Source organism: Canis aureus, chromosome 21 (assembly GCF_053574225.1).
Source record: "Canis aureus isolate CA01 chromosome 21, VMU_Caureus_v.1.0, whole genome shotgun sequence".
NCBI classification, from domain to species: Eukaryota; Metazoa; Chordata; class Mammalia; order Carnivora; family Canidae; genus Canis; species Canis aureus.
In genome coordinates this window covers 11,576,416-11,590,995 of record NC_135631.1, presented here as the reverse complement: position 1 = coordinate 11,590,995, position 14,580 = coordinate 11,576,416, and the positions used below count along the sequence as shown (strand labels likewise).

The 14,580-nt window shown below is 56.8% G+C and overlaps 1 protein-coding gene across 3 annotated transcripts in view; it reads right to left on the bottom strand.

Annotated features, from left to right (window-relative positions):
• Window positions 1-14,580, bottom strand: part of TSPAN18 (tetraspanin 18) — a 186,911-nt gene that overhangs the window by 10,766 nt on the left and 161,565 nt on the right. For all 3 annotated transcript variants that reach the window (XM_077862982.1, XM_077862981.1, XM_077862984.1), the window contains 2 exons: window positions 9,933-10,005; window positions 7,130-7,324 (listed from right to left, as the gene is read on the bottom strand). In XM_077862982.1, coding sequence (XP_077719108.1) covers window positions 7,130-7,324; window positions 9,933-9,995 — 258 coding nt within the window. In that variant the 5' untranslated portion in view covers window positions 9,996-10,005. The remainder of the gene's footprint in view (window positions 1-7,129; window positions 7,325-9,932; window positions 10,006-14,580) is intronic.

The window sequence follows — 14,580 nt, the reverse complement described above, 5'->3', positions numbered from 1 at the left end:
AACAACCCATCTGCAGGCTCCGCAAACATTTCCATACAAACATGGAAAAGCAAACAAGCAAATATGCCTTCCGTGCAAATGGCACCCCTGCCACGATGCCCCTTGTGCAGTGCTCGGCCTGAACAACGCCACCCGGCAGCCCTGGGAGGCGATCGATGTTGGTCTGTTTGGGCCCTCTCTGTGTGGACAGTGCTCACCTCGGAGATCCAGAGCTCCCTGGGGGCCGCTGGCTGGCCTCCCCTACCCCGCGGGCCCCAGCGCCGCCTCTCCCTCCCATGAGCGGTGCAGTCTGTGTTGACCTTCAGCCACGGCCAAGAAGCAAGATGGGAGGCAAGGCGATGGGTCCATCAACATCTAGAAACCCAGGGGCCAGAGTCCGAAATCTAACAAGACCTTGCTCTACTCGCTGCATTTATGTTCCCCAAATCATCCAGGGCGCCTCCTGTCTTGGGGCCCTTACGTGCTACACTCCCTCTGCCAGGAAGCCTCCTCCCTTCCACGCCCACCAGCTCCTCATTTTCCAGACGAGGCTCAGTGCGGCCTCTCACCAGGCGAGGCTGGCTCCCCCACATGGTGGTGCCCCACAGACCTGCTGGGCAGCCCCCCCATCTCTAACATCGGCACAGAGGCTCTAACAGCGCGCTGCATTCACAGTGCCCACCAGCAAAGGTGTCGGGCCACGGCCATCGGATGAACGAACGAACCCACGAGTGACCCGCTCACCGTAACAACCTCGTTACGTGCTGCGTCGCAGCCCCTGGTCACTGTGGGCCCTGTTTGGCGAGGGCTGCTGGCAGGAGAAACAGGAAATGACTTTGCCTTCATCACTTTGCACTGCTGGTGCCCTTGGCCTTCTCAGTCTGCGACAGTCCCGGAGTTGTCAGCCCCACTGGAGACCACCAGCAGAGGGCCAGATCCCCGGGGCCCACGGAGGCTGGTTCCTCCACAGCCTTCCAGCACCTCGGCCGCTGCCCTCACACCTGCACTAGATGTGCGTGGGCTGGAGGGAGGCAGAGGGTCCGGGGCTTAGCATCAGGACACCTCAGCCCCCTTGCCTCCCTTTGTGTGGCCGGGGGACAATCACGAGGAAAAAAAAAAAAACAACAACCCGTTGATCCTCAGTTTCCTTGTCAGTAAAACGAGGGATCATCGTGGGGAGTCATGAAACAATGGATGTGATAGTTCCGTGTGTCGTCACAGGGGCTGAGCAAAGCTTGTGGTTGTGGCTTTTACAAGGACCACGGAAGGCAGCTCACACGGGAGCCTCGAGGGCCTGGCCACGGGATTCACTCAGTATTTCCCCACAGACACGCTCCCAGCTGCTTGCAAGGCCCCTAGGTGTCCCTCCCCTGGATCGCATCCCTTGTGGTTTCTGTCCCTTTATCCTCATCTGGGAGGACCACAGTCAGGTTCTCTCCTTGCCTTTTCAGCTCTAACAGCGACTGAAACAGGGTTTCTCCAGACTCCTGGGGCTGCGGATGGAGAGCCTTGAGATGCTCCCTCGAGGGTGTGGGCATGAAACACCTCCAGACTTGCCAATGGCTTCATTCTTTTTTTAAATGCCCAAACCCAAGGAAAATGCCCAAACCCAAGGAACAGGTGGGGCCCTCACAAGGCGTGGACCCCTTTGCACCTGGTCCCTCGTGGTTGTCTTCGGCCACGGGCTCGCTGGGCCATGCTGCCTCTGGCTCAGAGGGGCTTATTTGGCACTAGAAGCCGGTGCCCAGGGAACACCTGGGTGGCTCAGCAGTTGAGTGTCAGCCTTTGGCTCAGGGCGTGTTTCTGGAGACCCAGGATCGAGTCCCACGTCGGACTCCCTGCAGGGAGCCTGCTTCTCCCTCTGCCTATGTCTTTGCCTTTGTCTCTCATGAATAAATAAATAAAATCTTAAAAAAAAAAAAAAAAAGAAGCCGGTGCCCACCCCACGGCCTCTTTCCGTTTAGCCCCCATGTCCACAGTGGAGGAAACAAGCCAGAGAAGGGAACCACTACTCCAAAGCTGCGCAGCTCCAACACTCCAGAGCAAAACCTCGCCTCTTAATGCAGCTGTCTCGCTGAGCGCCACGCTACCTCTTCTCTCTGCTGGAAAGGCGGTTCGGGACTGGCCCGGGGGACTCTTGGGAGCCCTGGGGTCTGCTTCCCCCTGCTTGCCTGGGTCTGGGGACAGAGCTCCCCAACCAGAGGGGAGAGACACAGAGGGCCTCCTGTGGCCCAGGCAGGCTGCACCCCGCCCCCCTCCAGGCCGCAACTCCCACAGTCCATTCTGCACCCCATCACCCCCACCCCCACCCCCCAAGAGGCTCTGCAGCCTCGCATCCCTGGTGACAGTGATGGAGGCCCCGGCAGGGCTCCTGGCGCTTCCATTTGGCCGCTGATGGATGGGCATCCGGCCCCGTTTCACATGGCCACCCTGGGAGCCCTCCCTGCCCTCTGCCCTCTTGGCCGAGTTGCTGGCAGTTCTCAGGCTCGAGGAGTGGCCCTGGAGATGGTTTCCACCCTCCGCCAGGCGACTGGGCGGGCTCCGGCTATCGATCACAGCTTAGACGGTTATAAACTCTGGATGACACAGAGCTCAAGCCGCGTGCACGCCGTGCGCTCCTGGCCCCCGGAGCGTGTGGCCCCCCGGATGGCTTAGCACACTTCGGTTAGGGGGTGCAGCTAGCGTGCTTTGCGTGAGGCTGGCACAGGTAGGGCTGCTCAGACGGCGGCTCGGAACCAAGAGGCAGGCACAGCTCTCCCGACGGCAGGTGCTGGTGTGGACAAGCCCTGAAATGCTGACGTTGGCTAACACCTACCGAGAGCTTACCACCGGGGCGCCCCGGATCTTACATGGCTCCTTTCTCGGGGCGCTCTCAGCGGCCTGGGGAAGCAGCCGCGGTTACCCTCAACACCTCCAGCTTACCACGGGGGAAACTGAGACCCGGAGAGGATAGTACTTTGACCAAGTGGGCCCATCCGGTCGGTGGCACACCTGGCTAAGCGTGGGAACTCTGATTCTAGAACTCAGCCTCTAAACACCATGTTACTCTGGAACCCATAAGAGCCTCCAGGTCTGGAGGCTTTCCGATCACCTGCAGGGTCTCTTGTCCCTATGAAGACCCTACAGATTCTAGAAGACCAACAAGGTTCTTCTAGTTCCACATTTATCAAGTGACTGCATGTGCTAGGAACAGAGTTAGGCGAGATGCACATTTTCTCCTTGAGCCATGATCACAACACTATGGGCGGGAAGGCCGCGTCATCCGCTTCATCTTACATAGGAGGAGTCTAGGTTCAGAGAGGTGAGGTAACTGCTCAGGTCACACAGCCTGGACGCAGCTGAGCAGGGATCACAACCTAGACTTTCCTGGCTCCAAAGCCCATGCTCTTACCACACTCCTAAGACCACCTCCTCTCTGTCCTTTCATTCCAGGGCTGTTCATTGAGCACCTGCTGTGTGCCAGGAGCTATGCCAGGTACCGGCAAGGCAGATGAGATCGCCATCCTCGTGCAGCGTACGCCGAGCCGAGGTTCGTGATTCATGAGATGAAATTCGTGAATGAAGCTAGTAGCTCACAGAGGGAGGAGGCCTGCACATGTCCTTGCCAGGGCCCCCTCCTGCAGCAGGGGTGACGTGTGTGAGCGGGTCACCCGCAGCCAAGTGCAGGGCTGTGGTGCCAGCATCAGTAGCGATGCCACTTCTGCCCACTGGCCTTCCCCAGCGTGAGATTACTTCCTCTTGCTTCCTCCCGGTTATTCAGAGGGGCTCCCCCTGGACCCCGTCACAGAGGCTTGTCCTGACGCCTCCCCCGGGCTTCCCCCCACGGGGTGGGGCCTTTCTCAGGGTTTTTGAGTTAATCTCACCCCATCTCATTTGCCTAAGGACACATTTGCCAGTAATTCCTGAACATCAAATGTTCACCACTTTGCTTAGGATGGAAAAATTAACAAAGGGTCAGAAACTGCTATCTTGCCTACTTGCGTTTCCAGATTTTCCTAGCCCATCTGCCTATGGGCACATCTACTTTCAGTTCTCATTTCTAATAAATGTTTACCAAATTTACATACTTTATGTGCCATTCAGCTCATTTATCTCTTCTAAATACACTCATCTTGCTTTGCTGTTCTCCTTTCCAATTTAGCATGCCTTTGTCATAAAACAGAAAAAAAAAACTTTGAATCTTTAAATAAATAGATTAAAAACATTCTGTGAATGACTCAGAGGCAAGCAACTGCAAAAAAGGGACGACACAAAATATCCATTATAGGCTGAAATTGTCCTATTGTATGTGAAATGCTGTAAAATTGATCACCAGGAGTGTCTGGAAACAGTATCTTTAGAAAAATTGATCATTAGGTGATGTAGTCATTAGGCTCATTGGTCGGTGGAGGGTGATGGCACCCTGGGGTTTCAGCCTCAGAGCAGGGGGGAAGGGATGCTCTGTTCCCCCCCCCCCCAGCCCTCCTTCCCTGCTGAAGTGGCCAAAGTCACTCCCTCTGGGTCCTATTCCTGACAAGTCTTCCCTTCCTCCCCGAAGGTTGAGGGGCAGGGGTGTCAGGCTTCTCGAGGGACCCCCAGCGGCAACCAGGGGTGAGACTGGGTGCCTCTCTTCAGCAGGAACCACCACATGGCCAGTCCAGGTTAGGAGAGAGAAGTGGTTCTTCTTATTTTTTGGGTCATGAATCTTTTTGAAAACCTTCCAGAAGCGGTGGCACCTCTCCCCAGAAACACACGTGTTCACACAACACACACAAACAACACATGTGTATAGGCACACATACACACAAGGCCCTAATGTAATATTTTGCACATGATTTTGGGTGAATTTCAGACATGTGAGTCCGTTTTAGATTAGGAGCCCCTCAACTAGCCCTGGTCTGAGAGACAGGGGACCTGGGTCCAAGGATTCCCTGCCTTTGACTTACATGGAGACGTCAGGCTAATAGGTGCTGGGCTTCAAAGGTGGGGGGAGAGGGAAGGAATGGGAGGGGGAAGGTCAGAGGGTAGGAAGAGGGGGAAGAGAGAGAGGGGAAGGGTGAGGGGAGGGGATGGAGAAAAGGAGGGGAAGGTGATGAGAGGGTAGGGGAGGAAGGGGAAGGAGGGGAGGGATGGAGCCAAAGAAGGGGAAGGGAGAGCATGGGGAGAGGACACAGGGGGAGTAGGGAGAGAGGGGTGGAGACTAGGATTGCTTAGGAGAGGGTTAAGGAAAGGTAGCAGGAATAGAAAGCAAAAGATCAGAGTCAGAGAAAGAGCAAGAAAAGAAAGGGATGGACACAGGTAGGTCTCCTAGATCTCCAGACTAGCAGAGAAAGGGAGGAAGGAGAAGGTGTCGAAGAGAGGGAGCTGGAAGGGGCTCCTTAAGGCTCTAAGGGCCCCGGCCCAGCCACAGCCAAGACCTAGTTTTCCCTTGGGAGTGGGCGGGGGGCGGGGGGGGGGGGCACCTCAGCTGGTCCCTGGATCTTGGTCTTCTCCACCTGGACTGTCGCGCCCACCCAGTGGCAGGCTCTTGTGGGGAGGGCTTTCGAGGCCCCCAGGCTGGCCTCTGGTCTTGGCTTCAGGGATGAGGCCGGTAGGGGGGGAGGGGTGATGCTGAGAGGTGGAGGCGGGGAGGAGAGGAGGGGTCGGCATGACCTGGGACCCATATCCTGGCTCCTTTTAAAGACCCCCTGGGGGGCGCCTGAGTGGCTCAGTTAGGTGTCTGCCTTCAGCTCAGGATGGGATCCCAGGGTCCCGGGATCGAGTCCTGCATCAGGCTCCCTGCTCAGCAGGGGCCTGCATCTCCTACTCCCTCTGCTCCCCTCCCTGCTCATGCTCTCTCTCTCTTTTAAATAAATAAATAAATAAATAAATAAATAAATAAATAAATAAATAAATCTAAAAAAATAAAATCAAATAAAGTACCCCCGGGCTCCTGAGCACCGGCTGGCCCTGCAGAGGGCTTCCCGCCAGGGGGCGCCCGCGGGTTTCTTTGTTTTCTCTCCAAATGCAAAGTTTGCAGTGTTCAGGCTGCCCAAAGCCCAAAGCCAAAGGGACCCTGGGCTCCCGGAGTCACACGTTTCACAGCTGATTTCACTTCCTGCCTGGGATGTGGAGAATCTCACTGTGACAGGAATGGGGGCCGCCCCGTCTGTTCTAATCTGGGGAGGAGAGCTCGTGCCAGGCCTCTACCTCCCAAAGCCACAGGAGCAGACACCTTGCCAGAGAGTCCTCCTGATGCCCGGCCCACCCCTCCCGGGCCGCCTGGCACCCGGCCTCTGCACCCACTCACCCACGAGGACCATCTGCACGTTGACCCATCCACACACATTTCTCTAAGTGGGGCTGTTTTCACTGGGCTCAAACTAGAAGCTCTCCAGCCCTGGGCGCCCACGGGACCTCACTGGGGCGGAAGGCCCATCCACCAAGGCCAGCCCACAAGAATACGGAAGGTCAGAGAAACAGAGCATCCACTGCTTGCCTCACTTAGCGCCAACCTATGGCTCAGCTGCCCCTTGTTAAACAAGCAGAGACACTAAAGCTCAGAGAGGCTAAGAAGCCAGACCCAAGTCACACCATTAGTTAGGGGACAGAGCAGGCCTGCCTGCTGCCCGTGTGTCCCCATGGGCCTCACGGCCTCCCACGTGCCTGTCCACCACGGAGGGGACGGCCGCTCTGCCCTCGATGCATCTTCAGCTCTTAGTGAACGACGTGGCCTGCAGTAGCAGCTCACGCACTATTTATCTAATGAATAAAGAGATTTCAGAGATCATATCAGCTCTATTCTAAAACTGGAAATGCAAGCTGTGACTGGATTATGGAACAGGTACCCTCCCTCCTTTTGCACCAAGGAGTTATACATTTGAGTTCTTGGGAGAAGGCAAGGAGAAAAGCATCCTGGGCCGTGTGCTCAGCTGACCGTGCCTCGGCTGTTCAGACCCGGAGGCCCAGGCCGCTCTCCACCTGACGGCAGGCACGGGCCCAGTGCAGGGAGCAGCAGGCTCTGGAAGCTGGGGCCGCAGGTGCAAGCGGAACAGGCTGGTGGCCTTCCCGCTCCTGGAGGCCAGCCCAGCTGGGTGTGACCTCTGAGTCCCCTGCAGTGTAGACACAGCACCCCCCCGCATCACGCTTTGCCCCAGGAACCCATGGGTGGGGTGGGAGTGGGGCTACTCACAAACAGCAGCAGACACTTGTTCTCACGGACGGCCCCGCAGCAGCCCAGGAAGCCGAGCAGAAAGAGCAGGCCCCCCATGGCCAGGAGGATGTAGGCGCCCGTGATAAGCAGGGGGTTGGCGGCCACGATCTCCCGGAAGCCGGTGGGGTCCACCATGACCCAGACGCCGATGCCCAGCAGGCAGGCCCCACCCAGCTGCTCCCAGCGCCGGGAGGGAGGGAGGGGGAGAGACAGGTAGACACGGGGGTTAGCCACTGCGCACGCACACCGTCCCCCTGAGCGGGGCCCCGGGGCAGAGCCCCAGAGAACCAGACAGAAACCCCACTTGCTGCACACACCGGCGTCCCAGCAATCCTTTTCTCTGGTTTGCATTTTCCTGGTCACCTGGACCTTAAGGGCGTCCCATAAACCCCATCTCCCATCTGCGCCCCATCTGCCTCTTTTAGATTCTCCTTAAATGTCAGAGCTGCAGGGTAATGAGGGCACCAGGCGCCCCCTCTTGATTCTACACTGAGCCTCAGAGAGGGCCAGTGACCTGCTGAAGGCCACACAGCAAGCTCATGGCAGAGCCGGGGCTGAATCCCAGGCTTCTCTGACACGCCCCGAGTCTACAGAACATGCTCTGAGGCCTGTGGTGGGCCTCAGACACACCCGGACACACGCCATCCGCTTTGTCCCCGACAGGAGCTCTCATCAGGGTGGGCTCACCACTGTCAGACGGGCTCCTGGCAAGCCGTCTTGTTTGTGCTCCTGTCCACCGCGCATCTCTGCGTGCCTTACTCATCCTGGCTTAACCTCCCTGAGCCTTAGCTTCCCCGGGGGGAAAAGAAGCTACCAACCCCCCCTCCCCCAGGTGGCCCTGAGGAGGAAAGGACAGTAGATGGGAAGGTGATCAGTAAATATCCGTTCAGTCTTCCCAGGGGACAGGCCAGGCCTGGAAGCCCATCTGCCGTAGGAGAGCAGTTTGGCCTCAGCAGATTTTGAAGGGGGTAAAAGTGCCTGCAATCCCCGTGTGGTGGCAGGACTGGAGGCCCCCCAGAGGCGCGGGGCCAGCAATGCCAGCCTGCAGATAAGAGCAAACGGGTGAGCTCTGGTGTGCCTGAGAGGGGTGTGCAAGCTGGTGGGCAAATCAGCATGGCTTGGGGCTTGGAGCAGGAGACGAGATCCTTAGGTACAGGGGTCAGGGCAGGGGTGCAGCGGGGAGGCCCCGAAGGACCCAGAACGGGGCGGTGGTGAGGGGCAGGGAAAGGAAAGGCCCACTGGGGCTCCCAGTGACAGTCCACACTGCACCCTGCATTGCACGCTGCTTTTCTCCTCCGTCCCTTACAAGAGATCTGGTCAAAGGCTCCTCGCTCCTCATTGCTCTTAAGGTTTGGGGCTCAACCGCTGTGAGCCGAGGGCTGTGTCCCAGGCACAGACTGAGCTGCCCAAGGGGACGCAGCCCGATTTCAGGGGGCGACACTGGGGCTTGCCCGGGGCCACCCAGCTTGGAAGTTGGGTCTAGGATTCAAGTCTGGGGGGCTCCCTGTTCTTTAGGATTATGGGCAAGGGAGGGACCCCGGGACAATTGGTTGAATATATACAAAATAGAAGGAGAGATTGAAGAAAGACAGTCGTGACCAGAAAGGGACCTCTCTTTCACAGGGACCCTACCCTGGAGGGCATCGGTGGACTTTTACTCACCCAGGTCCTGGCTGCACTAAAGTCAAAGGTTGAGGTGGGGTCGGGAGAGCCTGCGGGGGCTCAAGAGGCCAGGAGTGTGGCTCTGCCCCTGGGAGAAGCCAGGGGCCCGAGCAGAGCTCGGGGGTGCTGCCAGCAGGTGGGCTGTGCTGCAGGGCGCTGGGCTGGCCCCCTGAGCGCTCAGGCCTCTGTGCATAGACTCACCACAGACTCCATAGGCTGGATTCGGATGGAGCTAAGCCAGCAAGTGCTGGCACCTTCCAGGCGCTTCCTAAACAAATCTTGCTTAACTTCCCAAAAAACCCTGTTGAGGTAGGTAATTAAGGGATGAAGATACCGAGGTTCAGAGAGGTGAAATGTGTTTCTGATCACACAGCTGGTTAGATGCAGACCAGCTTTGAACTCTGGGTGCTCCCGGCCCCAGAGAGGTTTCAATTACGTCAGGTGGTCGCAGCAGCTCGGATGCCTGCAACAGCTCTGGGGGGGTCAGGGTCCAGTGGGGCTCTCTGTGCCCCAACACACAGGGATTCCAGACATTTTACCTCCACTCGAAATCTGATGAGGCCAAACTGTTCTCCTATAACGGATGGGATTCCAGTCCTGCTGTGTCCCCAAGGAAAACTGAACAGATATCTCCCGAAACTTGCTAATCACCTTCCCATCCACCCTGCCCTTTCTTCCTCGGGGCCACCAGGGGAAGGGAGGGGGAGTTCGTATCTTCTTTTACCCACGAGGCTCTCTCTGCTGCCCTCTTCTCCATTCCCTCCTTGTCCTCAGCCTCCACCAGGGGTCAGATCCAGTACTAAGGCCCCTACCCTTTGTCAGAGGGCCTGGCAGCTCAGGATCTGTGCAAAACATCTCTCTTGAGACCGACTGTAGGCTCTTCGGACTGGGCCGGGCCCCACGGGGGGCGGGGGGACCTCTCGTCTGGGAAATTCTGTCTGGGTGGGTAGGTTTGCTTTTAGCACTGACCCCAACCTATCCCCAGGACTCAGCCTGGTGTGACTATTTCTTTTTTCTTTCTTTCTTTCTTTTTTTTTGGTGTGACCATTTCTAAGGTACAGCCTGTTATGCCCACCCAGCAGGCCCAGGGACACCCTGGGCACGTCCCAGCCATACTTACAAATATGAAGAAATTGAAGACAAACATCAGATACTTCATGCAGCTCAGACAGTCGCCTTCCATGGTGTTCTACCTACAAAACAGCAAGACTCTCAGTTTCCCCGCTGGGGGACCCTGCCCAGAAAGGACCCTTGGCCCCCCACCTGCCCTCCCCTATGGGGGTTCCTGGAAGAGGGACACTGGTAACGATTTCCTCGCTCAGAGGCGGCTCTTTACTCTGTGGGGCCAGCATTAGGAGAACTCGAGGAAGCCAGCCTGCCTGGGTCCAAGCCCAGTTCTACATTCATTTGCTGTGCGGTCTTGGGCAAATCGCTCCACCTCTCTGAATCTTGCTCTTTCCCACCTGAGAAAGGAGATCAAAACCAGAAGCTTCCTCCCGGCAGTATCATGAGGATTCACAGAAATAATGCAGGAACATGCTTAGTCTCACGCTTAGCACCACATCTAGCAGGTGGCAAGGGCTCAACAGGGCTGCCTGGAGACAGTGCTTAGTTGCAGAGGTGAGCCTTCCATCTGGCCGATGAGCCACTCAGGCTCAGAGCCTTCGGGAACTGGCCAAGGTCACGGAGCAGGAGCAGAATCCTGGGCCTCACAAACTTCCTGCCGCCCCATATGCCCTCCAACCTGCAGCACGTCCCAGGGTGGTTCCATGGTGCCAGCGAGGAGGGCTGTCAGAGGCAGAAGGGGGTATGGGCACCTACCTGGGCACCCGAGCCCTGCTCCTGAGGCCAAGCCCTCCTCACACCCTGACTACCCCCGTCATGGGACCTGCGGCATCCCACCTACCTAAGGAGCCTTCCCTGTCCCTACCTAACAGTATGTCCCAGGTAGTGAGTCACTGGATACAACTCCGTTCAGCCAGCATTTATTGTGCACCGACTGTGTGCCAGGTGCTGGGGCTTGAAACCAATAAGAGGCAGCCCTTCTGCATCCCCAGGGGAGGCAGACGGCAACTGCTATCATGAGTCAGACCCCAAGGCCCAGAGTCATGCTCACATTCAGTATTCAATACTGCCATACTTTGTTCATGACAACCCCGGGGAGAGAGACCTGGGGCGGGGATCAGAGGTCCATGTGACAGGTGAGGAGACCAGGCTCACAGTGAACTAACACACGGCCAACCTCCTCCAGCTGCTAACGGGCAGGGCTGCAGCTCGGCCTGGCCTGAGTCGCTCTTCAGGTGACCCCAGCAGGTGGTCTGCGCTTCTACGACAGGACGCGGTGCAAAGGGTCCTGGGAGTATTGCTGGAAGCCGTCGAATGTTGGGGGGGTGATGGTGCTTCCTTACTTCCCACGGTTTCCCATCCTCCCTCCGGAGAGAGCCGGGCTCAGTTTGCCTTACCCACCAAAGGAAGGTTGACAAATCCTGTCTTAAGTGGTTGCTGCCAGGATTATTATGATTCATCTTAATAATAGCAGTCCCTGTTTGGGGAGCACCTGCTGTGTGCTAATCCTGGGCCCAGTGCTTCACACCTATTATCTTATTTAATTCTTGTAACAACCAGTGAGGTATGGGCGCTGGTTACCGCAAATTTTCACAGTAGTCTGGCAAGGTGTATGTGATTATCGGAGAGATTAAGGGATCTGCCCAAGGCCCCTAATGCTTAGATCTAACACCAAAGCCCACACACGGCACCTGGTATGTGGTGGGCACTGAGCAAATCTGCCCCCTTCCCACCCCAAACCACCACCTGATGCCTCCCCCCCCCCCCCAGCAAGGAAAGCCAACACCCTCATAGTCTAAGGAGCAAAGGGGCCAGGGCAACGCTCGCCTCCCACCCACTCAGATCATTCCACTGGTGATGACAGGACCAGCCCCACGCAGCATTTTGGTTTAGGCCAGAGGGTTTTAAAAGTGCATTTGAATCTATGTTGAGGAAAGCACAGCAGAACCCCCTACTGGGGAAGGGCGTGCAGGAAAGTGTGGTGCCTCTCGTCAACTCTTCTTGTGGTTTTTGCTATTGTGCCAAGGGTCTGACCTTAGTCGGGCAGCGGGCCCGGCACCACTCAGGCACCTGGGAGTCCATGAGGAGGGTGCTGGGTCAGGTAGGCGTGGGCCATGGGGCCCCAGGGTTCCCTCCTTCCATGGCCCGGCCCCTGCTGGATGCTCTACTAGGTTTATTGAGCCCGAAAAAAAGACAGAGCTGAGCAGGGGACACACGGACAGGGCACAGAGCATCATCAGAGCCACATTTGCTTTCTTTTTTTATTGAGTGTCAGAAACCAATGCATCGGGTCACCCAGTGATGAACCCAAGGCCACTCCAAGAGAAAACCAACGAATGAACCTGAACCAAGGGCTCCAGTCCCAAAGCCTTTGTCCTTCCAGAGGCGCCCAGCCCAAGGGCTTTCCTTAGATTGGGCCAGAGGAGAAGGGGAACACAGGGCTCCTGGGGTCACCTGGCTGGTCTCCACCCTTGTGAATAATAACACGATTGAGCATTTAGCAGGTGCAGGGCTCCATCCTTAGGCTTGACATGTATGAACTCACAACAACCTGTGAGGTAAGTACAATCATTATCCCAGTTTTCCAGAGAAGGAAACTGAGGCAGAGGGAGGTTAGGTGACTTGCCTGAGGTTGCAGCTGCTGAGTGGTGAAGCCGAGACTTGAACCAGGCAGTCTAATTTGGAGGAACAAAGGATGGAGTGTGTGTGTGTGTGTGTGTGTGTGTGTGTGTGTGAGGGGGGGGGGGCTCCTCCCTTCACTGAGCTGTGGCTTGAGTTTATGAAATGTCATTGGCCTCCAAAGCTAGAGTCTGGTGACAGCATCCACTCCCTTCCAGGGATCTTTCAAGCACCTCCGGCCTCACTCCTGCTCCCGGCCTCCTCCTCTCTCACCCAGCTGTGGCCTCAGCCTTGGCCTGGTCTCCCTACCTCCAGCCAGCACCTCCAGAGGGGCCTTTTCATAGAGCACATCTAGCCACATGATGCCCCTGCTAAACGCCTGGCCTCTACAGGAGACCAGCCACCCCCTAACTGTGGTCTGCAAGGTTCCCCAAGACTCCCACGGCCACCTTCTGTGCCTTTGCCCCATCGCCGACATTAAAGGAGAGTCCCCGAAGCTCATTTAGTGCCTCCACTCCCTTCTGTTCAAACTGCCTTGCCCTCTCCTGCCTTTCCATTCATTTCCTATTCATCCCCCTAGGCATCACCTCCTTCCCCGATACCCCCCATCCTGCCTTCCCAAGAGCTCCCGTGGCCTCTGCTGACCTCCACCGCTGCCCTACTATACTGTATACCATTACGGCATCTGCCAGTGTTCCGTTGAGCTCCCTATGGCATGGGATGGCAGCTGTGTCCCCCTCCTGGGACACAGCAGGTCCTGGTATATGGTCTGGACTGCATAAAAGCCCACAACATAGCAAATGTGAATTAAACAGCATGGGCAGGAAGCCTGGTGCCAGGCTAAGGGCTTTGAGGCCTCCTTACCCCCAACAGAGAGAAGAGGCAGGAGGATTCACACAAGCAGGGGGGCTCCTAACTTTCTCCTTTCCTCTCTCTGCTGTGCCCTCTCCAGAGTGAGGACAGTCCTCATGTGACTCCTGATGCTCCATTTGCCTGTCTTTCTCTCCAGATCTTCTCGAGGCCAGAGAGCCCAGAGCTGCCCTGGATAGCCAGGATCAAGAGGACCTGTCCCTTCCTTTGTCCCAGGACCCGTCCCCTCCAGTGGGTGGTGGGAGGGCTGAGATTTGGTGGGGACTCCCAGGTCTGGTCAGCCTGCTGTTTAGCCAGCCTGTCTTCTGATTGGCCCGTGCCATTGCGCACATGTTGTTGAACATCTTGACCCTCATCCTTGACTGTGGGTCATCTTTGTCTCCTCCGTCATCCCTATGCCCAGGCTCCCTGCTTCCACGGCAATTCCCCAGGATGCCATCTCCAGGCCCACCTAACCAGCCATGCCCCTCCTTCACCCCAGCCTTCTAGAAGCAGCATCTCACCTGCATCCAAACATAGTGGTTCTGTGCACAGGCTCTGGAGTCAAACACACCCAGGCTCTTTCTACTGTTGTGTCTTTGCCAAGTGACCTAAACTCTGGGAGCCTCAGTTTCCTCCTCTGCAAGAATGGGAACCGAGGGCCCACTGAGGGCCCACTTCATGGCCTGTTGTGAGAAGTAAATGACTGCGCTGGCCTGGAGTGGGGTGGACGGCTCTTACCACCAACTCAGCAGCTGTACAGGCTTCCCTGGGCTGCTGCTCCCTCTGAGCTCAGGACCCCAGGACAATGACTTAAACCCTAGGTGCTGGGGCAGCCCGGGTGGCTCAGCAGTTTAGCGCCGCCTTCAGCCTAGAGTGTGATCCTGGAGACCCAGGATCGGGTCCCACATTGGGCTCCCTGCAGGGAGCCTGCTTCTACCTTCTGCCTACGTCCCTGCCTCTGCCTCTCTCTGTGTCTCTCATGAATAAATAAATAAATAAAATCCTTTAAAAAATTATAAACCCTAGGTGCTGCATTCTGACCCCCTCTCCCTTTGACACCAGGCCTATTCAACTCCACACATCTGCTGAGACGCCGTGTTCTTTAGAAACGGGGAAGAGGACAGGAAAGAATATTTATTCAGCACCGACTCCTTGCCAGCCACACACCTGCTCCACAAAGTAACTGTCCTGACTCTTTCGATGACCCCGTGAAGTGTGAAGCACTGTCCATT